The following is a 23,177-nucleotide window of genomic DNA, read 5'->3' as shown; positions in this document are numbered from 1 at the left end:
ACCTTAATTCTTTGACAACCTCCTTAATGATAAAATCATGAGACGTTCCACTATCATTCATGATAACCACACCCTTTTTTCCGATTTATCATTGATTTCCATAGTCCTAAGTGAATCAAAACCCACCATTGAACTCAAGGAAAGCGATGCTTTATCTTGTATCAGGAACTGGTTCTCTATTGCCACTACTTTAAATTGTCCAATTGATCAACGACCACTTTAGTCAACTCAGTACCGTCTCCATCACAATCATGCACAAGTTTGCTTTGAAGTTTCCTCTTGCATCCGTGACTCGAAGCAAACTTCCCATTGCATCTGAAGCACTCTGCAATCCACTCCAAGTAAGACGTTTCCCCCTAGTTGCAGAACTCCCCTTAACACCTATCTATGGTACTTGGGTGATAGGTGTCGTCAACAATGTCACACTTCTCATAGGGTTTAGGGAAATTTTCCGGGTTAAGCTACTGGATGAATAAATTGCCTAGGCCATTGAAGTGAAGGGAGCTTCAAATTTCGAAATGGGGCCTATATTTCTATTATTAATAACTTAGGCTAATCTCATAATTTGAGCTGAGCACTGGGATAAACAATCAAAATTCCCTATGCATTTCCTCATTCAATAACCTCCAACATCAATTACGAAACATCATTTAGTGGTATTGCATCTCGCTCAAAACACATTGATATTTTCACACATGATTGTATCCTGTTTCAATGCCAAAAAAATCTCATGGAGAAAACCATATTGCATCGGCTTGAAGCATTGAAGAAGCAACTCCCAAAAGTCTACACAAGTCTTAATAAAAGTACGTGTTTCCATCCATCAGTTTCATGATAATGCCTCCTCCAAACAAAGGATTGTGGCATCAAGTTTGTCTTCCTCAAGCAATCGATTAACAAAAAAGACGAATCCTCCCCCTTGAAGATAGGGAGCTCGGGCTTCCTAAATCTCATATTGAACAGCAATACTCTGCAGCTTGAGGTAAATGCACTTTTGATATCGCTTTTCACATTACTTCCCTCACCATCCTTTTTTTCTCCCCTTCAATGGTTCTTGTATGGTTTCTTTCCTTCTAACTCATTACTTTTTCCCAAAGACTCCCTAATATAATGTAGCACGGCAAACTTTCAACTCTCTAAGCCATAGCTTCCACGCCATGTTCTATACTGATTAGCTTCTGCCCTCAACTAAACCATCTTTTCCTCCATAATTTCTCTTCTGCAGATGTTGAAATAGTAGACACTCTCTCGTCCACCACATTAATTCTTGTCTCTCTCTTCCCAGCCATTACCCAAGGACCTCCCTGCACTGATATCAAAACTGAAAGAAACCAGTTTATTTAAGTAGAAAAGGCTACAAGTGAAGGGAGATCCCAAAGATCTCTGCCTTTCCTTACCGCAATCATAGAGCCAAGTACAAAAAACAACTCAAGAGATGACCATCCCTAGAATCTAACTTTCCTTGTAAAGCAAACTAATAGATTAATATGCTTTGGGTCCCACAACTAAAGGAAAACCCCCAATTAAAATGTAATCACATACCCTCTCCCCCTCCCCACACCCAAAACACACACACACACACTTCTTCCCATTTACCACTATAAACTTTCATAACCCCATCTATCAGTTGGATTTAAGGATATATAACGTTTTCAGTTTTTTTGTTTTGATATAATATGTTGGTACTCTTTTGTAACATATCATTTCATCACTAAAACTTTTATACTTTGGAATTAAAAATTAAGGGAAAATATAAATCTTTTGTTATAAGCGGATGAAATGGATGAAAGGATGTCTGTGAGGGTCCATTTATCTTATAAAAATAAATAAATGTATATAGTAAAAAATGAAAAACCAACTTTGGGTGATATTTTCTTTAGAGGAAATGGAACTTTTATTAAGTTGGCAAAATGCTGCAATGTGAAGTAAGATACAAATGTCCTGCATATAAGAACATGAAAGAACAATTGCTTGAACATTTTTTCAATCTTTGAAAAGTTTGTTTCTTGGTATAAAGAAAAAGACCTGAATGAACGCATAACAGACAGCAAAAAGAAGGGTCCAACGAAATGAGAAATTTAAAAACGTTGCACAGTTAATAAAGGATGAGAAATTCCAGACCTTCACGATGAGAAGACATCCCATAGGTCCAGTTACAGCTCGAATTCCCTGAAATTTTATTACTTTAAAACAAAGTCGTGCAAAATAATAACAAAACATCAAAAAGCTAGTGCATGCAATTAAATCGAAGTCATGCTAATAAATAAAAAAATAAATAAAAAAAACGCATTAGAAAGCCAGTACACGCAATTGTATCAAAGTCATGCAAACACAACAGCAGAAAGCTAGTACATGCAATTAAATAGCCAAGAAAACATACAGCCAAAATCGAATCAACTGGTGGAGAGGCAAAAACATCCCCACAAATAGCTGCCGTCAGCATTCCTTCCCCAACAAATCCAGCATGTGCAGGCTCATGTCCACTTCCACCGCCTGTATCATGAATTACAGAATAGAGAAATTAGCATCATAGAAATGAATAAGTCTCTTTAGAGAGTAAATGTAACTCCAAGTTTCTTGATAAAAGTTTCATTTGATTGGATGAAAAGAAATGAGTGAGAAACTAAGGGCTCCTCTTTCATGCTCTTGCTCTCTCCTTTGTCCAAGTTATAGTGCTTATAATAGTGTAGTTATATATAATAAATATCTTAGACACATTGTCTTTTATTGTCCTTTTACGTTCTTTTACTTAAATTACCAGTGTATACTTGTTCATATATATCTTATTGGATGGAATAGATCTATTATCTTTACATGGTATTGGAGCACTGCGAATTATTTTAGGGCAATTGGAGATTTGTTAGCCATTAGGATTTTGTAAACTTTTTTTTTTAACAAGAAACTTCTTTCCATTGAAGAAACGAAAAGATAGTAATGCTCAAATATACAATTTCTCAATATGGAGAAGAAAAAGAGAAAAGGAGAAGAATATGAAAATGAAAAGAGTGTGCTATCCCCTCTCTCTTCTCTAAAAAAGCCCAAACCCTAACCTCCAGCACTGGATGCAATCGTTGCTGCCTGCTGTCAGAGTCATTGTCGTCCCTATCAATCGTAGTCATCATAGCCATCAGCCGCCACCTCCTTTCCTCATGGTTTGTCATTTCATTGTCTCATTTGGGTAGGCTTATCCACGTCTTTGAGTTTTATTTTCTCTTCCCCGAGCACACATAGCTTGCATCTGTTGTTAGTCAGCAGCTCCACCATCAATTGCTCCATTGTTTTGCTCTAACAATTTTCATTTAGTAGCTTTGCCCATCGTCATCCAGTTGTTTTTCATCTTTTTCTTTTCTTTTCTTTTTTTTTTTTTTTTTTTTTTTTCATTTCACTCTTAGCTTTAGTGATCCTTTGGGCATTGGTTTTATCTTCTCACTTTTGCCATGATTTGTCATGGAAGAAAGAAGTTGTTGTATTGATAATAAATACCTTTAGCATTTGGTTTGATGATGGGGTTTTTTGGTGAAGATATGAAAAAATAAAGAGGATTATTCCCCTTGCTTTAACCCATTTGCATTGGTAGGAAGGTTATCTCGTTGATATCTTGTATCTTCTTTCTTCAAGCAAGTCAGATATGAAAGTGGTACAATTCGTCTATCAAAACAAAGTTTGTCACACGTTGGTTCATCAATTGTATTGTTTGGCCACCTCCTGGAGGAAGAAAGTTGATTCAAGTTCCTGTGAGTTTCCTAAAAATGGTTGGGAAAAGTCTTTCTTGAAAGTTATGATGATAGCTCTTATGTTTTAAAGAATTTAGCTAAAATGTCTTTGGAGAAAAATTCATCTTCCTTCGTTATGTGGGGATTTGTCAAATAATTTGAATGAGAAGTAGAGGTTTGGAATTTTTGTTACTGAGATCTCAAAAGATTCCTCAAGTATTCAAGAGGCATTGTCATCTTCATATTCTCTGTGGGTAAAAAAAGAAAAAAAAAACGAAGAAGTGGTGAAATTGAATTTTAGCAAGCTAGTGATCGTTTCTAGGATAATAGAGGAGTAGGATCAAACATCTCAAAAGGAATTCATGTTGGAGGAAGCTTATACTAAAATACTTCGTACAGAGAACTCATAAATGATCCTATCATCTAAGCCTAACAGTGGTTTGGCTGGACAAACAAATAATTACAAAGGTAACAGAGGGGCAGGATCAAACATCTCCCAGGGAATTCTCAACACTCGAAAACCAAATTCAATGTTGAGTCATTATTGTCATAAGCTAGGTCAAAATAGTAACATCAAAATCTATTTACCAAACTCACACCCTCAATAATCCAACAAAAAGAATATATTCCAAAAGACTATTTATAGACCTAGGATTACTACCGAAGAGTGGTCTCTTTCTATTCAAAGAAACCATGATGCGCTTGTTGATTTATATTAGTTGTAAATATTTTAGTTGTGTAATCATTAAAGGTTTTATTCTTATTCTTATTCTTCTTTATTGGGTTTTTCCCCCCAAAATAGAAGACTATAGATCTTACTATTATTTTTTCCATTTACCTGATTTTACTATTTTATTATTGGAATATAAAATTACTAAACTCCCCTAGTTACCAAAATTTTACGAGTCCTCTAAACTATTTTACTTGATTCATAGTGACGCTTGAATAGTAGTGGACATGGATAAGTCCCTTCTAACATAGTGAATAATAGTGAACGTTCATGACCTTTATTGACAATCACACTCGCTTGTCTTGGGTCTATTTATTGACAAAAAAAGATTAAATGATTTTTAAAATATGACTGAAACTCAATTTCAAGCCAAAAATCAGCATTTTGCATTCTAATGATGAAACTAAATCTTTCAATGAACATTTGAGTGGGTTTTTAAAAGATAAAGGCATCGTTCATCAATCTACTTGTAAAGACACCTCTCAACAGAACAAAATGGACTGCTAAGCAAATAAACTAGGCATCTATTGGATGTTGCTCGAGCCATATCGTTTTATGTGCATATTCCAAATTACAAATAGTAGAAGACTCAACGAAATGAGCAGATCCAATTTGAATGATTCTGAAACATTGGGCAAACAATCTTCCATTCTTGTCTCTCCAACAATTGAAAATGTCCAATTGTTGTTTCTATCTAGATGTCCATATTGCTTTGAGAAAAGTTACTTGAACTTGCACTTGCACCCAACACTCTATTGTAAACTACATCTCATATCAAAATTTTCAAATAGTCATAGAGTTTTTACCTCTAGGATGACCAACTTGCTTATTCCCAGTAACAAACGGGAAGCTCTAAATGATCCAAATTTAGAAACTAACAATTACGAAAGAGATAAATGCTCTAAGACATAATTGTACATGAGGAATAGTAGATTTGTCAAAAGACAAGAAACTAGTGGACAAATGGGTTTTTACCATAAAATGTAATAGTTATGGCAATGCTGAAGACATAAGGTCAGACTAATTGCAAAAGATTCACTCAAACCTATGGACTATCATGAAACTTCAGTTCATGTTGCTAGAATTAACTCCATCCTAATAATTTTATCAATTGAAGCAAACTTAGATTGGTCCCTTCACTAGCTCGATGTAAAAAATATTTCTCTTAATGGTGATCTTGAAGAAGAAACGTTTATGAGCTTACCACTAGGTTGTGAATTTTTTCTCAAGAAGAAGAAAGTATGTCGATCAAAGAAATCTCTACATGGGCTCAAACAATCTCCAAAACATGGTTTGAACAATTTAGAAAAGTGGTTATGAGCTTAGGGTTTCTTCAAAGTCAAGGTGATCACACCCTCTTTTATAAGCATTCTGCAAACAACAAAATTGTGATTTTTATTGTCTATGTATATGACATTATTCTAATAAGATATGATGAACTAGAATGGTTCACTTTAAAGAAAAAACTTGCAAGTGCATTTCAAATCAAGGCCTTGGAGAACAACGTTCCCATGGTCCAATGGTTAGGACATTGGACTCGCTTACTTAGGTTAAAGGCGGTTGAGACTCTTATTGAGCCAAAGTTAAAAAAATGAAAGCTACATAATAGGAAAATTAATTTATCTGTCCCACACATGTCGTGATATTGCTTTCATTGTGAGCATGGTAAATCAGTTCATGCACTGTCCTTTGTTTGAGTGAATACAGTTCATACTATTGGAGGTAGATCCATTCAAACTTAGTAGTCTTTCATTTGGCTATTTATCCTTTGTTGGAGGTAAATTAGTCAATTCACCAAGCAAAAAACGAAGTGTAGTGGCCAGAAGCAGCATTGAAACAGAATTTAAGGCATCATTCTCTGGTATCTATGAAGGCAAATGGATTAGAAGACTAGTTAAAGAATTGAAAGTTTTCAGAAAATACCAATACAGATTTATTGTGACAATAAGGTTACATCTCTATATCCCATAATTCAATTCAAACGAAGTATACCAAAGTCGACAGACATTGCATAATATTAGAACAATAATTAGAAATACATGCCTGATATTATGGCGACTTTGTCGTATGTTGCACCTGAAACATCCGCTCGTAGAACGACTTTCACCTGTATTGCCATAAAAGGATTGGTCAAAATTAGCCTCAGTATTACAAGACCATTCCCAAATCAAATAGGCTGGAAAAATATAATAACCTTAGGAAAACCATCCAAGTACTGTAATCCAGGATATGTTTCCACCAAACCCTCAATGAATTCCGTCACCACATCTGAAATGCATCCACATAAGGAAAAAAAAAACAGTTAAGTGAGTCATCGCTCATTTAGATGCAGAATATCTATCAGATCAATAAAGAAAAAACGAAAAAGGAGAAAAGGAAGAGGCTATGGTCCAATTCTCGTCATTTCATCAACTCTAAAGAGTCTAGAGACTGAAGGATCACATATACTCTTTGCAACTATAACCAAAATTTAATGTAGCCACTCTCCTACAACCAAAATCTATCTAGTAATTCTCCAAAAAATGCTAGGAGATGAAAATCTCTGAATCGTGAAAATTTGAAACCCAAGAGGTGAAGATTATCCTCGAGTGCTCTCTTTAATAAGGTTGCCTCATTTTCTTTAAACCAATTAATCAGTCCTAGGAGAGAATGGTGATGGAGATGAATTTTGGCTTTTCTCCTGTTCATCAACTTGAACTTCATTCTTCTGTAGCTGATGTTAAGTTTCCATGGGGATTTAGGATCAATACTCATAACCGTGTTAAAATCCGAATCATTGGAATGAATGTTGTATGTCCATATACGTATACCATGAGTGTCAAAGGGACTATCCAGAAGTCAACTCTAAGAAGGGCAATATTTAAATTCGACCAAATCGAGAATCTCAAAACCTCCATAGGAGTGGCATTGGATCTAGAGACTAATCTCAGAAATTCAATTAACATAATGAGGCTTAAGATTTCAGAAGAAAACAATGCATGGCATAACTCGATAAAATTACTTAAATTCGGCGCAGACTTCTCAGATAAAACCCAAATAAGCAAGAGACATTTCTCGTCACAAGCAGGTGAATCAAAAAAAAAAAAAGGAGGAAAATAAAATAATAAAGAACTTGAACTTATTTGCCAAACATTCTTAGTCTTTCATTCGTTTGCGCGCATATATAGGACTACAACATCGTCCTGACGCATCCATCGAATACAGCAGTGAAGTTAATAAAAGAAGGGCAAAACCAAAAATGACTGATAATCAGAAATTTCGGGTTTCCATAAACTAATAGTACATGTGAGCAGGCATGTTGGAGGGCTGTTAACATATTTTGTTTTCTATCTGCTTCATCCATTGCAAGTATTTGATATGCAAATATAAATAGAGATAAATCGGAGATAGATGATGCAGAGTATATTAGCAATGAGGACAAGTAGAAGGTTCCTCAATTATTGTATCTCGATACTGAATCAGCAGACAAGCAGAAAGTCAAACAAATGAAATCGGCGATGGATGGGGATGGAAAGGGGAGATGTAAAAGGATCAGGGAGAGAAACAATGCCGAGCAGGAGAACTGACCGTCGGGCTTGTTGATGAGCTTCTTTCCTTGAAAGGCCATGCCAGCGTCCAGAGGTTTCCTTGCCTCGGTCGATCTTTTTTAACTTGGGAGCTCGAAACCTCGAGCCTCTTATTTCCCGGGTTGTTTTTTTTTCCACTATTCGCGTCCAGTGGATAAACCATCCTTTTCTTTCTATTTTTACCTCCGATTATACGTTTGTATTATAAGGGTACGTAAAACTAAATTTTTATTACTATGTTTGATTTAAGGTCTTATATACGGTGAATTGGACAATTTGTTATTATTTTTAAGCTGAAGTTGCTTAAATATATTGATTTTTGTTTTAAGTTACAATGTGACAAAATAACAAATTGTTATTATATTTAAAATAAATAGATAAATAATTTTTTTTTTTTTTTTCTCCTTCGTCCTCCCACTTTCTACCTCATTTCATCCATCTTCTCCTAATTATATATATTTTCTATCTTCTAATTATTCTTGTTCTTCTCATTCTCTTATCTCCTACTCTTCCTTTCTCCGCTTCTTTTCCAAATATTACAAAATATATATCTATAAATGTATATGTAAAGCTAATCAAAACTTTTAATTTATTTATTTTTGACATTAAAACTGATAAATATTAGTAATCTTTTTGAGTTGCCAAAAAGGATTGAATAAATATTGAACTTTGTATCATATTCATGTGACTTCGTTCTTCCTCTGAGATGTAAATATCAAAACTCTGTCAAATTGTATCTCTCACGTAACTTAGTTCCTCCTCTAAAATTATATGAACTTGTTAAGTATCGTTTAAAGTTCCTGTCCATCAATTTTGACATTCTGTCTTTAAAAAAATAAGATAATTTTAAAATGTGAAAATGTAAATGGTTGAGTTAAACAAAACATATACAGTTAACATTACATTCGCTGGAGGCATCCATTGTCCAGAATGCACGAGTAAGTTCATGTCTCAATTCATGACAAAATGATACCTGGAGTCCACATACGTCTCCACATCCCACAGGAAAGAACCGAAAGTCACGGCTTCCAAAACTAGTCTCTTCAACCCACCAAAGCTGATTTTGATAAGCTCGTCTTTGGAGGTATCTACTGTTCCTTGCGGGGTGATTGCAATCTGGGGTCTTCCAAACAAGGCCTCCGTGTGTCTCTCAATGATGCTAACGGCCTCTTTTGACCTTATTGTGGCAAATCTCTGCAGTGTCTCCCCATCAAATGACATTACGTATGTTCGCAGTCGGGAGGGCTTGATCCCCATACCCGACTCCCCAGGACTAACATCTCCCTGTTCAGCTGCCATGGAAGAGATTTCAGGATGCACTGGTGCATTGGAGAAGGAGCCCTCAACAGTTGCACTGGCTGGTAGCACTTTCACAGTCTTCTCAAGCTGAAATCTCTCATCCACTCGCTTGAGGAAGTACCCATACATCACAGACGCAGCATACACCTGCCCCACTCTTAGTTTGCTTATCTGCGCTACTGACGCAAAGTCACCAATCCGATTCCCCAAAACCAGCGCTAGGTGGTTCTGAATCATTTCGCTTGCTTCCGACGAGTGAAGCCGCTCCAGCTTTTCATCATCTCGTGCCCATGTGTCAACTCGGCCATATGGATCCGTAGACGACGGGGCAACAGCTGGTATTAGAGGAACATCGGCGTCCATGAATCGTTGCACCACCATTGCATATAATATCTCTTCTAAGGCCCTCTTCCTTTCAATTGCCTTAACCTCAGCAATCCTCCTAACAAATTCAAACGCTAAGCGACGTGAGCAGGGTTGTCCAAAAAAAAAAAAAAAAAAAAAAAAAAAAAAACAAGCTTCATCAGCTTCGGTGCTCTTCTAATCGAACAATATGCTTCAATCGACTGTTAAAACATTTTCGTTCCTAGATCCATCCTTACCTGTTGACACTCGGCCTCTAAGGGATGCGGAACTAACCTGTACAAGACAATGTCATGAGTAGCTGAAGCGGAGGGCTCTTGAGTTAGTTCTTCAGCATGACGTTGGGTCTGCAGCTGTTGAAGCTGCTGGTCGACGGCTGCAGGAAGAAGGTGGGGATGGGTAGTCAGGATTTGAGACAGAAACTGGCCAATTGGAGACTGGAGCCGAAGTGGAGCAATTTGGGCAGCAGAACCATCCGGATCCGGAGACAGAGACGCTTTAACCATTGGGAATCCCAATCCCCGACCCCGGCCACTACAGGGGAGAGTAATCGACTTCTTTCCAAGTTTTGATGGAGAAACGAAGGACCGATAATGCTGCGATGCGACAACGGAAAGTTGGGAAAAAAACAGAAGATATCAAAATGAGATACACAGAAATTGACTATGAAATGATTGATAAATATGGAGTGAGAAATACAAGAAAAATGATTCCAGCTTACAGGAACAGAGATGAGGGATTCGGAAGGAAAATAAAGGGAACGGGAGGCAGGGGGCCTGGGGGCGGTGTCACGAAATGGCGATCCAATTCCAATGGCAAGGGTTGAAGTTGAACCAGTGGCTGCTTCCATGGCGGTGTCTCTGAGTAGTGTAGTGTTGTGTCGAATGGATCTGCAAAAGGCATATGAAAATTGATGAAGGGAGCGAAACTGAATGAATAGTTTCATCGAGCGAGGGAGTATGAAAGATACAAACCTGGGAAGAAGAAACTAGAAACTGGAGAGTGTGGTGCAGTTTGTGGAGAGGAGATGTTTATAGAATGAAATTGTGAAACACGTTTGGGCACGCGTATGTTTGTGTATGAATGGACGGAGAGACGGCAACGACATGCAAAAAAAAAAAAAAAAAAAAAAAAGATCTTTGTAGGCATCTCCTAATTTCTGTGGACACTCTTGGCTTTCTTCTCTGTGCATCACATCAAGAAAACTAGATAGAATCTATTAACACATATTCTCCACCACAATCTTTGAGAGGTTTGGATCATTCCTAATTTTGAATTTAAAAAATAAAATAAACAAAACATACAATACCATAATCCTCAATACATATATGTAGAGATTAAATTATATTTGAAGCTTCTAAACTTCATCATCATGCATAAAAATCCAACTCCAACTAATTCAAACTAATTTTGTCACATCCTTCTTTTTATTCATTTAGATTTCAAATCCAACTCCAACTAATTCAAACTAATTTTGTCACATCCTTCTTTTTATTCATTTAGATTTCAAGTCAATTTAATTTTTTCAAAATTTTTGTAAAGAAATATATTCTGACGGTGACAAAGAATCAAATTAATTTGAATGAATGAATATTTACAAGACGATGATCTGTTTTAGATTGTCCAGTCCTACGGCCCCATATTCTTTCTTCCGAACCATAGGAACTGTATATCCTGTTTTTTTGGATGACCGAAAGGAAGAACACTACTTCCTCGTTCCTGGCCTTTTAAGTTTACGCTATGCCAAGCCACAACTAAACCTACATGATCCAGATCTCCTAAAGAAAGAGGCCAACCCATGGCTGCTTAAAAAAGATGACTGTTTTATGAACAAGGCGTTTCGTCATCCAAGTTCTGCTCAACTTCTGATTGTCGTATGAGTAATAAATCTAAAGCCTCTTTCATCCACATGTGAGGGCAAACTTCTCTGGCTTTCTCCACACTCATCTACAAGTTCCATAGGAAATTCAGTTAGTAAGAGATGATGATAAGAACACTTTCTACCTTGGAACAATATTTAGATACCCGAGGCAGGTAGTGGAGTTGAGACAGACTCACCCATTCTCGCTTTCGGATATCTTTCTCCGGCCAATTTTCCAGTTGTTTCGTTACACGCAAAGCGAACATGTAGGCTTCATGCATCTTCGCATGCCTCTTGCTCTTGTAATACCATTTGCCTAATCTGCTCTGTAAAATAAAATTTAATTTGAATTTGGATGAACAAAACTTGCGCTACACAGCCAATTATGGAATCCTAGATTCGAAATACTAACTTCGATGTTGCCAGTCACTCCAGCTTCCTCGAATGTCTCTCTTGAAGCTGCGGTTTCCATTGACTCGTCGTTTTCCCACCCACCCTGCATTTTCGAATGAAAAAATATTGAGTATACAAGAGAGAGGGTGAATGATCCACGACCAAATGTTCAACACTTTCATTCGGCCTAAAATGGTACCTTCGGGAACAACATTGCATGCCCTTTCTGCGAACTAATCACAAGAACTTCTATATTGTCAACCGAAAACGATTTCTGGGCGTCTTTGTATCTGTAAGGAATGCATCTGAAAACAGAAAACCCCCAAGAAAAAGTCCGGGGATTAATAGTAAATCAAGAAATCGATAAGATTTTCCTGGCTACAAAAGAAATCCCAAGATAAAAGGAACGATACACAATTTGCAAATGAGAGCCTCATAACAACGCGTAAAAGATGGTGTTTAATTAATTAAACATCCAAACTACCCCTAGAAATACAAAATTTGAGAAATCCACAATTGAGAGGGCTTCATGGCACGTAAAATTTCAACATTTTCTTAACAAGCCCAAAAAAGAAAGGGGAAAAAACGAAAGGAAGAAACATACCCTACAACCAGGCGATACTCTTTATTGAAGCGCTGCCTGTGTCTTCCGGTACGGGCTGACACCATGGAGACCATGTTTTCAATCTGAGAAGGGACGAGATTCGTAGGGATTTTCTTGGATGAGAAGAGGGAAGAGATGAGAAAATTTACAATATTTCTGGAAAGAAAGAGACCCATTTTATCGGAAAGAAGGAAGAGTGAGGAAATTATTTCTTTCCTCTGGTAGGCGTGGGGATTATTTTATTTATCCTTTTAAATGAACTCAAAGAATTTCTATCCGACCCCTCATTCCTTAATAAAGGACGCACGCACGCAACCAAGAAGGGGGTGAAAGAAGAACGTTGAGGGAAGGACAAGATAAAAGAAAGAAAGAAAGAAAGAAATAAATAAATAAATGCAAAATTGAGGCTCAGTTGGAGGGTTAGGAATCTGTCCCAATTTCTAACACTACAAAAGATTCCAAAATTGAATGGAAGAAGAAACCACTTTTCTTTGTCTGTCTGGGAAATTAACTTAAGGAGCCTGCTAAATTTAATCCGCCACTCTCTGAGAGCATGGTAGACACGAGGCGCGAAGGAAGAGGGGCATGGTTAAGATTATTATATTACACGTGTATGTGTGTGTATGTTAAATATAAGCACGTAATCCAACATACCCATGTTTATCATGCGATCAATGTATTAAAATCTCCCCTTTTAAATGACGTAGAAAATGATGTTTATATGCCAGAAAAGCAATTTGCAATATAGGGGTTCCTTCCAGGGAAAAAGAAAAAAGGAAAAAAAGAGAGCCTTTTATTATTCGGGTTTCCTTGGTTGCAATATAGGGGTAACATACTCGTTTAGCAGAGGGATTTTCTCATATGATAGCAACATATTGGGAGACTCATGATCCACCCTATAATATAAATATAAACAAATGGGGAGGGTATAGATGAATTATTAGTCTCAGATTGTATATGGTTTAGGCAATGGCATGCCTTTGACCAAACCGCATACCAAAGTCTTATCCGGGATGTTGTATTCATCTCTAAGAGAGCGAGCGGGTGAAAGAACGCTGAAGTATAACTGTTGTCCCAAGTAACGATTCTCTGTCAATTCTGACCTCAAGTTCCACATTCCAGCATTGTCTAATGTAAGCAGAATGGCTGCCCACGATTTAGGAAAAACTTGGATTGTATGTCTGCTCACGGCATCCAGAAGATTATAATTCTTTCGCTTCTCTGGAGTCCATCTCCCCGGCTCAATGCTGTGAATTATCGATAAAGAAATCATTAGATATTAGAAAATATTAATATCTATTGGTATGGGTTATTATTTATAGGCGTTGATACTTACGCAACCGCGAAAAAGGAGTGGCCATCCAAATGCCATGACTGGAGACTCTTTTCATGGTTCTCAAATATAATCTCTATGAAGTTGCGGAAGGTTGCGTTAACAACATTTGGAGCAATTTTAACATTATTTCCACTTTCCGCCAATCCTTCATCAGAAATTGTATCATATTTGAAGACCTTTTCTGCAACTCCGAAGTACTCTGCAAGCTTTAGTGGAGTTTCAGGGTCAATATGAGAGACTCCATTGATGGCATATCGCAACTTACCATCAACATTTGCGACCGAATTGAGTATCTTGATGGTGCGAGTAATGTTGATGGAACCATAGTGATATGAGCCCTGAGGATTAGGCCTAGCAGCGCTGGCAGTAAGGTTCCAACGGAAGGTACGAAATTGATTGAGGGACCAAGCCCAACCGATGGGTGCCTCAGGAATTTCATGAGAGGCGATACCATTCCCATTGGTGTATCGAACAATGCCTTTACCGACAAGAAGGTTCTTAGTGAATCGACTTGATGCAATCATGTAATAGTCTTTAGGGTCTTGGTTGGCTGTGACTAGCACTGAAAAGCATTGTCCCACATGGACATCAAGTGATTGGTAAGTGTTTTGGACAGTATGAGAGCCCTCCATCTCTACTAACTTCATGGTGTGGCCTTGGAACCTAAAGTTAAGAGATACCTTCAGTCCAACGTTGCAAATTCGGTACTTGTAAGTCTTCCCAGGCTTCATGGTGAAGAGTGGGTCATCAGTCCCATCACCCTTGGCAACTTTGCCGTTAATAAGGACACCGTCGGGTCTAGCAAAGGAACGCCCACTATCCAAGAACCCCTTAAGCGTAGAATGGCTGTTGATGTACCAATCACCAATAAGGACAGTGTAATCATCTTCAGGATCAGCATAAGGGACAGGAATGAGTAAACGGCTGTTGACACGAAGACCGCCAAAGCCTCCTGCAGCCCTATGCATGGCTGTTGATGGGTAGTAGAAGAAGCTTCCAATTTGATCCTTAACCTGGAAATGATAGGTGAAGTTTGTCCCTGGTGGGATTGGGCAATTGGTTCCAAGTACTCCATCCTGCCACGAGTTCTTTCTGTGTTGGACACCGCTCCTGCAATTCAAATTTCATTTTTTATTTATTTATTCAGCCATTGAATGAAGAAGAAAGACATTTAATTGGCGGATGTAGATGTAGACGTAAATATGAATACAAATACAATAGTGTACCAATGCAGAAGGAAGGGTTCATCCAGATTATTGAAGACATTAATAACTAGGTTATTGTTGGTTGTGGAGTTGATATCAGGTCCGGGGAATTGACCGTTGATGAGAATGCCTTGTTGGGGAGAACCCAAGGGGGAGATGGTGCCATAGGTGACATTCCACGTGAAGAAGAAATAAGGGTCCTCACCCCGGACGGTTGACATTGCTGCAGCCAAGAGGCAAATTAGCAGCAGCATGGTAAATCTCAACCCAGCCATCTGTCAAACCACTGCTCTTTTTTATCGAGCAGCCTCTTTACCCTCAAAATCTACCCCCAATATTGCTAGAAGATGGCTTCTTATCCCGTTCCCCAATGCCTAACCCTTCCATTCCTCCACTTATATATACGTTTAGGCTCAACTTCTGAACCGTTCAAAAACTCCTAGTTTTTCTCCAACTTACTTTTTCTAGCCTTGCGTATTCCCCTACGAATAATGACCACATCCCTCTCAAACTCCAACAAATATTTACTTAAATTAGAGCTTGACTCTCCATAATACGTGGAGTCCAAAACACGTACAATGATTTCCAAATTCAAGCAAAATTATTAGAAATAAAAATGTTCTTGGATTCGGTTCTTTCATGAGAAAAAGGAAAGATGAAATTCAGTTTATAGAAATTATAATAAAATAAACATATTTTTTTAAATGGAACAAAATGATAAAATGGTGTTGATATATGTCACAGCCCAAAATTTGAATCTCCAAATTAAGAGCCGGACCAACAGACTATGCAATGAAATCGTGTAAGAACCAATAGAGAAACGAGATTACACAAAAGAAAACTTTAACAATTATGAAGGAGGTTTAAAATCCAAAACAAGGTGTTCAAATATGAATAGTAAGTAAGCGGTTTACAAAACGATGCATGACAAATCTAAACAAAATTATGCACAGACTCCTAGACGCCCCGGGACACTCCTCTGTGGCATTAAGATTCAGCATGCATTCCCGCCTCGATCCCTGGCCTCACTCGCCTGAAAAAAAAAGGAGTAGAAAGGAATGAGTATAAAACAATACTCAGTAAGTAGCCTACTTGTAGGCTCTTTTCGCATCCTTATCTTGGTAGGTAACCACGGTCTTTCTCGGGTTTCTAAGTAGGGTGATCTAAGCTACAACTCTCTTTTCTGTATCATAAAAGGCTTGCCCATCTTATGCAGTGAAATGATCAGTGTCCTGAGGTGAGGCGCGACCTCATAAGCAAATCTGAGGGGATCGTATGGCTGGATCTGAATACGTGACTCTCTCTCTGAACATCATCCGTGGAGGTTAACTGACGACCCTCACACGGGACCATACATCCACAAAACGGGGTGCGACCCCCTATGTGCCGGTCAACTACTGAGTCATCCTAAGTGGCTCCACGTCCCCCGCTCAGGGACAAGTTTCTACGGCCCAGGAGTCCTGTTCAGAAGACCCCTTAGCTATCACCACTAGGTCTGGACACCTGTCACACTTCCCTATCCGGATCTGCAAAGCTCAACGATCACCGTACCGGAGCTCTGTCTCGACGGTATGGTATCGGAGGAGAGAGGGAAGTGGAGGTTCTGATGACACTATCTTCACTGCTCAACTCTAGCGGGCTACCCACAGTTACCATGGTGACCTATTATTCTTTCTAGGGTGGAACTTGGTGCCTTAGACTTAGATTCGTGTTTCTCTAGGATTCTCGTGCCTGGTGTCACAAACCTATCGGGTTTGAAATTCTGGGTTCTGGTTCCGCCGGTAATCATTTCACGGGTCTAATTGCACGGTATTCTAGAGGTCCCCCAAATCCAGGGTCTCGTCTAGCTTATTTAGCCATAAACATCCTAATCAAGCTCATAATTTCTTCCTATTCATCCAGAAAGATAATCCAAGCAATCATCATACAATAGAGTTTACACGCAGCAGTTCATGCAAAATTATCAAACATGCTCAACGGGAAGATAACGTCCATCTTTACCCAGAGCGCAGATTTCACAAGTTTCCCAACCCCCTCATGCATACATACATTATCAGAGTCTCAACCAAAACAGATTTAATACACATTTTGTATCTAGCTTTCCATAATCATCTTATATTCGCAGTTTCTATAATAAGACGCTAAGTCGGGCTAGCTAATTTCATAGGTGGTAGCATGCATGCTTGTTCCTAGCGGTTCCTACAAGTACTGCTTGTGGAAGTCCAAATGGCTACTTACTTGGTCGACGCGTGCCTTCCCGAGTTCGAGTTTTCTTGACGGAATGGATTCCAACAATTCTGGAATTTTCTTCACAGGTCCTAATTCACATAATAATAGGGTCAGCATCAAAATCGGGTCGGAAAACAAGCAAACAGAGATCGAACGGGAAGAAAAATGGTGCCTCACGCGCCCCCACGCGCGACGCACGCGCCCCCACGCGCGACGCACGTGCCCCCACGCACGACGCACGCGCCCCCACGCGCGACGCACGCGCCCTGGAAGGTCACTACGCGCGCTTCCTACGCGCGCGTGCCCTACGCGCTTCTCCCCCGCGCAGGCGCGGGTCAGAGACGCCGGGTCGGGCGCTTCGCGTGCAGCGCGGGTCGGGCCAGCCGGGTCTGCGCGCCTGACGCGTGCCCGCTGCCGGGTGAGGACGCGCCTCACCAGCCGGTGATCGACACGTGTTGATCACCGGTTCCGCCGCTCTCCTCTGCACGCCGTCCGACGCGTGGCGGCCTCCACTCTCTCTCCTGCCTTCATTTTCCAGGTCTCTTTCCCGTTTCGATCTATTTTCTCCCGATTTTTTTATCTTCCAATCCGTAATCCGATTCGTTAAATTTTCTTCACGAAACTTGTAGACCTCATATTCTACTCCTTGGAAAGAATTTTCTTAAATTTTCTGATGATCACAGATCTTATTATTTGAGTTCAAATTCGGAGAAAAACACAAGTTCTTACCGAAAATCACGTTATCTTTAAACTGCGATTCGAACGCCGATCTTGGCCGCCTTCACTTCAGAACTTAACCAGATAGCGCTGTTGGGGGGTAAGAGTCCAAGGATCAACACAAAACGTTGCTAGCACACGAAATTCTTGATGACTTCTCAATGTAGATACTCGTGGACTAACCTGAAGTTCTTGAACGTTTTGTCGAAATAGGAAGGTGCGATTCGTGAGAGCACCTTGCCTCGAGCTATTCAACGGTTTAGATTGGGGACTCGGTTCTCCGGCGTCGGTTCTGATCCGATCTCCTCCCCTTCCTCAAAACCCTAATCTTCTTTCCCTCTTCTTTCCCTCTTCTTTCTCTTTTCCCCATTTTAACTCAGCCAAAACAGACCCCTCAACTTATAAGGGCGAAATGACTAGTTTGCCCCTATTGTAACCATTTTTTTTTCTTTTTTTTCGGACGTTACAATATATTACAACTTAATCATAGGGTCGGCTGGATTGGATGAGAACGACCCCGGAGTGATCGAACGGCCAAATCTCCACGGTAATTGAATCAGACATGAACCTTCTTTTTTTCCTTAGTTTTTCCTCAAATTTTTTTTATGGCTTGGATTAATTTTAAAGGGAGTTTACGAGTTCGTGGCGGTGGCGGTGGCGGTGGCAAATTTGTGGTGGCGGTGGGTCAAAACCGTAAAGCTTTGAGGTGCATTAATAGAAATGTTGTAGAAGCTCCTGTTCCGTACGTAGTCCTCAAAGAAGGCCTAACATAGTAATTCTTCTGTTTAGTTCCTAAGAAAATTCTGGAAAATGAGAATCCCCTTTCTTCTTTTGTTTCTTTCTAGTGCTTATAATTTGAATCTTTCTGTGTCTCAACTTTAGAACTGATGTTGTTCTCAACAATGAAGACCCACCGGTTCCGATTCACCCACCAATCACTCGGTCAGTAAGCCGGCCTCCTTTGTGAGTTCAATATGACTGCCTGCAATTTCAGCTTCTTGATCTGCCTTTTGTTGTCGTTTGTTTTAGGAAGCCACTGGAATCGGAATCTGCTGCTGAGGATGATTCCACGGGCGACTCAATTGACAAGATGGTAAGAATTGAAACCCTTCTCTTTTGGTATTACTACTTGAACTTGCTGCCATTGACGCGATTTCATAATCCACCGGAGAAGTTGGAAATTGAAGATATTGACAGCCTTGATAAGAAGGATCCACTTTGTGTTGTGGAGTACATCGATGACCTGTATACATACTACAAGGCAGCCGAGGTAACAATCTTCCAGACAAGACACGTTGTGTCTGAAACATAAATCCATGTTCGCCTTTTGTTTCTGATCAAGATGTTCCTCCTCCTCGCATGTTTCTGTCTCTATTCCACCAAATTACATGGCCCAACAACTACATATTAACGACAGGACGAGAGGGTTTCTCATTGACTGGCTATAATTGAGGTTAGTTTACTAGTATCCTAGTGAGAGTATTGGGAAAGATCAAGTACATTTACCTGTTCGAACCCACTAATCTACATAATGTTGTGATATTGTCCAATGTAGATAATGTTCCTTACCTAACTCATGATCCTCAAGCTTATTTAATTAACTAAATTCGCTCCCAATAATCCTCAAGCTTTACTTTTATTTATTTATGATTAGTGTAGTTTACAAAGGAACTAACAAAGCAGAACATAATGATTGCTTCAAAGGTGCACTATAGATTTAAGCTGATGGAAGAGACACTGTACCTAACAGTCAACCTCATCGATAGATTCTTAGCCGCTCATTCAGTGGCGAAGAAGAATCTCCAGCTAGAAGAGGTTTGCTTTCCTGGTATGGACGATTTTATTCAGATATCTGAGAAGGCCTTCGGAGTAAAAGAAATTCTAAACATGGTTGGTTTTCTTTCTACTTCAACTATGATGTCTTGGTACGAGGATGATGTGATGTCTGTTGGAGATTCATTGTCTGTCAAATAGTTTTTGCAGGAGACGTTGATGTTGAACACCTTATAGTTCAAGCTGTCTGTTCCGACACCCTATGTCTTCATGAAGAGGTTTCTCAAAGCTGCTCAATCTGACGAAGAGGTAAGAAGCAGCAAAACTAATCAATCTAACATAAAAACGACAACAAACAAACAAACAGAGCTTACATTTTCTATGTCCTTTTTCTTCTTTAAAAACTGTATAGCTGGAGCTGCAGTCGTTCTTTCTGATGGAGCTCTGTCTTTTGGAAAGTGTAATGGTGAAGTATAAACCTTCATTACTGGCTGCTGCTGCTGTGTTCACTGCTCAATGCACCATTAAGGGCTTGAAAGAATGGAGCAAAACCAGTGAATGACACACTGAGTATTCACAGGAGCAACTTGTGTAAGTATAGTTAAAGATGAATTTTTCTTCTCTCAATATAAATTGCTTTGTTTTTGTGACGCTATTTCTTGTTACAGGGAGTGCTCAAGGCTGATGGTGGGGTTCCATCAGAAAGCAGGGACAGGGAAATTGACTGGAGTTCACAGGAAGTATAGGACATCCAAGTTTGGATATGCTGCGAGAAGTGAGCCAACAAGCTTTTTGTTGGAAGATTAACAGGGACAGGGAGATTATTCTTTGTGTGTGCATATGTGAAAGAAACAAAGTCTATTCTTTTCAATCATCTTTGTGCTGCAGTGTTTTTTTTGGCTTACTCTGCAGTGTTTTTTTTTTTTTTTTTTGTTTACTCTGCCGTTTTTTTTTTTTTTTTTTTTTTTTTTTTGCTTACTCTGCAGTGTTCTTTTCGGGGTTTTAGGAGAAATGGGGAGAAATGATCATGTTTTTGTGTAGAAACAGCAACGCAAGTTGCAAAACTAGGAAGGCTCTCACAACTGTAGGACCTATGTGGAATTAAAAAGACTCTTGAGTAATATGTTTGTATTGTTGTCAGTAATATGTTTGTATTGTTACATTACCACATTCAATGATGTGGTTTTCTACTCAAGTCTTTTTAATTCCACATAGGTCCTACACTTGTGAGAGCCTTCCTAGTTTTGCAACTTGCGTTGCTTTTTCTACACAAAAACATGATTATTTCTCCCCATTTCTCCTAAAACCCCGAAATAGAATAAGCAAAAAAAAAAACACTGCAGAGTAAGCAAAAAAAAAAAAAAAACACTGCAGAGTAAGCAAAAAAAAAAACACGGCAGAGTAAGCCAAAAAAACACTGCAGAGTAAGCAAAAAAAAAAAAAACACCGCAGAGTAAGCAAAAAAAAAAACACTACAGAGTAAGCAAAAAAAAACACTGCAGAGTAAGCAAAAAAAAACACTGCAGAGTAAGCAAAAAAAAAAAAAAAACACTGCAGAGTAAGCCAAAAAAAACACTGCAGCACAAAGATGATTGAAAAGAATAGACTTTGTTTCTTTCACATATGCACACACAAAGAATAATCTCACTGTCCCTGTTAATCTTCCAACAGAAAGCTTGTTGGCTCACTTCTCGCAGCATATCCAAACTTGGATGTCCTATACTGTCCCTGCTTTCTGATGGAACCCCACCATCAGCCTTGAGCACTCCCTGTAACAAGAAGAAATAGCGTCACAAAAACAAAGCAATTTATATTGAGAGAAGAAAAATTCATCTTTAACTATACTTACACAAGTTGTTCCTGTGAATACTCAGTGTGTCATTCACTGGTTTTGCTCCATTCTTTCAAGCCCTTAATGGTGCATTGAGCAGTGAACACAGCAGCAGCAGCCAGTAATGAAGGTTTATACTTCACCATTACACTTTCCAAAAGACAGAGCTCCATCAGGAAGAACGACAGCAGCTCCAGCTATACAGTTTTTAAAGAAGAAAAAGGACATAGAAAATGTAAGCTCTGTTTGTTTGTTTGTTGTCGTTTTTATGTTAGATTGATTAGTTTTGCTGCTTCTTACCTCTTCGTCAGATTGAGCAGCTTTGAGAAACCTCTTCATGAAGACATAGGGTGTCGGAACAGACAGCTTGAACTGTAAGGTGTTCAACATCAACGTCTCCTGCAAAAACTATTTGACAGACAATGAATCTCCAACAGACATCACATCATCCTCGTACCAAGACATCATAGTTGAAGTAGAAAGAAAACCAACCATGTTTAGAATTTCTTTTACTCCGAAGGCCTTCTCAGATATCTGAATAAAATCGTCCATACCAGGAAAGCAAACCTCTTCTAGCTGGAGATTCTTCTTCGCCACTGAATGAGCGGCTAAGAATCTATCGATGAGGTTGACTGTTAGGTACAGTGTCTCTTCCATCAGCTTAAATCTATAGTGCACCTTTGAAGCAATCATTATGTTCTGCTTTGTTAGTTCCTTTGTAAACTACACTAATCATAAATAAATAAAAGTAAAGCTTGAGGATTATTGGGAGCGAATTTAGTTAATTAAATAAGCTTGAGGATCATGAGTTAGGTAAGGAACATTATCTACATTGGACAATATCACAACATTATGTAGATTAGTGGGTTCGAACAGGTAAATGTACTTGATCTTTCCCAATACTCTCACTAGGATACTAGTAAACTAACCTCAATTATAGCCAGTCAATGAGAAACCCTCTCGTCCTGTCGTTAATATGTAGTTGTTGGGCCATGTAATTTGGTGGAATAGAGACAGAAACATGCGAGGAGGAGGAACATCTTGATCAGAAACAAAAGGCGAACATGGATTTATGTTTCAGACACAACGTGTCTTGTCTGGAAGATTGTTACCTCGGCTGCCTTGTAGTATGTATACAGGTCATCGATGTACTCCACAACACAAAGTGGATCCTTCTTATCAAGGCTGTCAATATCTTCAATTTCCAACTTCTCCGGTGGATTATGAAATCGCGTCAATGGCAGCAAGTTCAAGTAGTAATACCAAAAGAGAAGGGTTTCAATTCTTACCATCCTGTCAATTGAGTCGCCCGTGGAATCATCCTCAGCAGCAGATTCCGATTCCAGTGGCTTCCTAAAACAAACGACAATAAAAGGCAGATCAAGAAGCTGAAATTGCAGGCAGTCATATTGAACTCACAAAGGAGGCCGACTTACTGACCGAGTGATTGGTGGGTGAATCGGAACCGGTGGGTCTTCATTGTTGAGAACAACATCAGTTCTAGAGTTGAGACACAGAAAGATTCAAATTATAAGCACTAGAAAGAAACAAAAGAAG

The 23,177-nt window shown here is 39.0% G+C and overlaps 5 protein-coding genes, 1 long non-coding RNA gene and 2 pseudogenes across 9 annotated transcripts in view; 2 read left to right on the top strand and 6 right to left on the bottom strand.

The window, feature by feature from the left end:
- The window catches only part of LOC111782820 (putative 3,4-dihydroxy-2-butanone kinase), a 28,098-nt gene extending 19,926 nt beyond the window's left edge, over nucleotides 1–8,172 (bottom strand). The window contains exons 1-5 of one of the 2 annotated variants that reach the window (XM_023663630.2): nucleotides 8,011–8,172; nucleotides 6,638–6,711; nucleotides 6,487–6,550; nucleotides 2,381–2,493; nucleotides 2,122–2,169 (exon numbers count right to left, since the gene is read on the bottom strand). In XM_023663630.2, coding sequence (XP_023519398.1) covers nucleotides 2,122–2,169; nucleotides 2,381–2,493; nucleotides 6,487–6,550; nucleotides 6,638–6,711; nucleotides 8,011–8,050 — 339 coding nt within the window. In that variant the 5' untranslated portion in view covers nucleotides 8,051–8,172. Of the gene's footprint in view, nucleotides 1–2,121; nucleotides 2,170–2,380; nucleotides 2,494–3,050; nucleotides 3,340–6,486; nucleotides 6,551–6,637; nucleotides 6,712–8,010 lie in introns of those variants that run through there. The other variant, XM_023663631.2, reaches the window with a different exon arrangement.
- A 689-nt stretch (nucleotides 8,173–8,861) lies between these two features.
- Nucleotides 8,862–10,804, bottom strand: LOC111782641 (UV-B-induced protein At3g17800, chloroplastic). The gene is made up of 4 exons (XM_023663425.2): nucleotides 10,646–10,804; nucleotides 10,393–10,561; nucleotides 9,948–10,267; nucleotides 8,862–9,750 (listed from the first exon to the last, which is right to left on the bottom strand). Exons 2-4 carry the CDS (start codon nucleotides 10,519–10,521, stop codon nucleotides 8,961–8,963), a joined length of 1,239 nt encoding a protein of 412 aa, XP_023519193.2. The 5' UTR covers nucleotides 10,522–10,561; nucleotides 10,646–10,804; the 3' UTR covers nucleotides 8,862–8,960.
- A 425-nt stretch (nucleotides 10,805–11,229) lies between these two features.
- Nucleotides 11,230–12,776, bottom strand: LOC111783298 (nudix hydrolase 18, mitochondrial). The gene is made up of 5 exons (XM_023664219.2): nucleotides 12,530–12,776; nucleotides 12,125–12,230; nucleotides 11,945–12,028; nucleotides 11,730–11,858; nucleotides 11,230–11,618 (listed from the first exon to the last, which is right to left on the bottom strand). Exons 1-5 carry the CDS (start codon nucleotides 12,703–12,705, stop codon nucleotides 11,496–11,498), a joined length of 618 nt encoding a protein of 205 aa, XP_023519987.1. The 5' UTR covers nucleotides 12,706–12,776; the 3' UTR covers nucleotides 11,230–11,495.
- Nucleotides 12,777–13,305: 529 nt separating this feature from the next.
- LOC111783409 (L-ascorbate oxidase homolog) lies at nucleotides 13,306–15,454 on the bottom strand. The gene is made up of 3 exons (XM_023664333.2): nucleotides 15,092–15,454; nucleotides 13,866–14,975; nucleotides 13,306–13,776 (listed from the first exon to the last, which is right to left on the bottom strand). The coding sequence occupies exons 1-3, from the start codon at nucleotides 15,343–15,345 to the stop codon at nucleotides 13,476–13,478; spliced, it is 1,665 nt and encodes a 554-aa protein (XP_023520101.1). The 5' UTR covers nucleotides 15,346–15,454; the 3' UTR covers nucleotides 13,306–13,475.
- Nucleotides 15,455–17,019: 1,565 nt separating this feature from the next.
- Nucleotides 17,020–18,360, bottom strand: LOC147786340 (uncharacterized). Its single transcript, XR_015414677.1, has 3 exons — nucleotides 18,200–18,360; nucleotides 18,029–18,106; nucleotides 17,020–17,388 (listed from the first exon to the last, which is right to left on the bottom strand). It is a non-coding gene; the product is annotated as an uncharacterized LOC147786340 (long non-coding RNA).
- A 117-nt stretch (nucleotides 18,361–18,477) lies between these two features.
- LOC111783368 (cyclin-B2-3-like) lies at nucleotides 18,478–21,158 on the top strand (annotated as a pseudogene). Its single transcript, XR_015414676.1, has 8 exons — nucleotides 18,478–18,788; nucleotides 18,899–18,958; nucleotides 19,046–19,109; nucleotides 19,191–19,473; nucleotides 19,721–19,906; nucleotides 20,000–20,098; nucleotides 20,202–20,380; nucleotides 20,458–21,158. The product of XR_015414676.1 is annotated as a cyclin-B2-3-like (transcript).
- LOC147786339 (cyclin-B2-4-like) lies at nucleotides 18,622–19,328 on the top strand. Its single transcript, XM_087120729.1, has 3 exons — nucleotides 18,622–18,758; nucleotides 18,899–18,958; nucleotides 19,046–19,328. Exons 1-3 carry the CDS (start codon nucleotides 18,622–18,624, stop codon nucleotides 19,326–19,328), a joined length of 480 nt encoding a protein of 159 aa, XP_086976855.1.
- A 170-nt stretch (nucleotides 21,159–21,328) lies between the features above and the next one.
- LOC147786338 (cyclin-B2-4-like) overlaps nucleotides 21,329–23,177 on the bottom strand; it is a 2,200-nt pseudogene continuing 351 nt past the window's right edge. The window contains exons 3-8 of the transcript XR_015414720.1: nucleotides 23,061–23,120; nucleotides 22,733–22,973; nucleotides 22,113–22,343; nucleotides 21,921–22,019; nucleotides 21,639–21,817; nucleotides 21,329–21,558 (exon numbers count right to left, since the gene is read on the bottom strand). The product of XR_015414720.1 is annotated as a cyclin-B2-4-like (transcript). The remainder of the gene's footprint in view (nucleotides 21,559–21,638; nucleotides 21,818–21,920; nucleotides 22,020–22,112; nucleotides 22,344–22,732; nucleotides 22,974–23,060; nucleotides 23,121–23,177) is intronic.

The sequence above is a fragment of the Cucurbita pepo genome, chromosome 20, assembly GCF_057944985.1.
Source record: "Cucurbita pepo subsp. pepo isolate OVF chromosome 20, ASM5794498v1, whole genome shotgun sequence".
Classification (NCBI taxonomy): domain Eukaryota; kingdom Viridiplantae; phylum Streptophyta; class Magnoliopsida; order Cucurbitales; family Cucurbitaceae; genus Cucurbita; species Cucurbita pepo.
The sequence above is the reverse complement of the archived record's forward strand: the minus strand, read 5'-3'. Positions and strand labels throughout refer to the sequence as shown.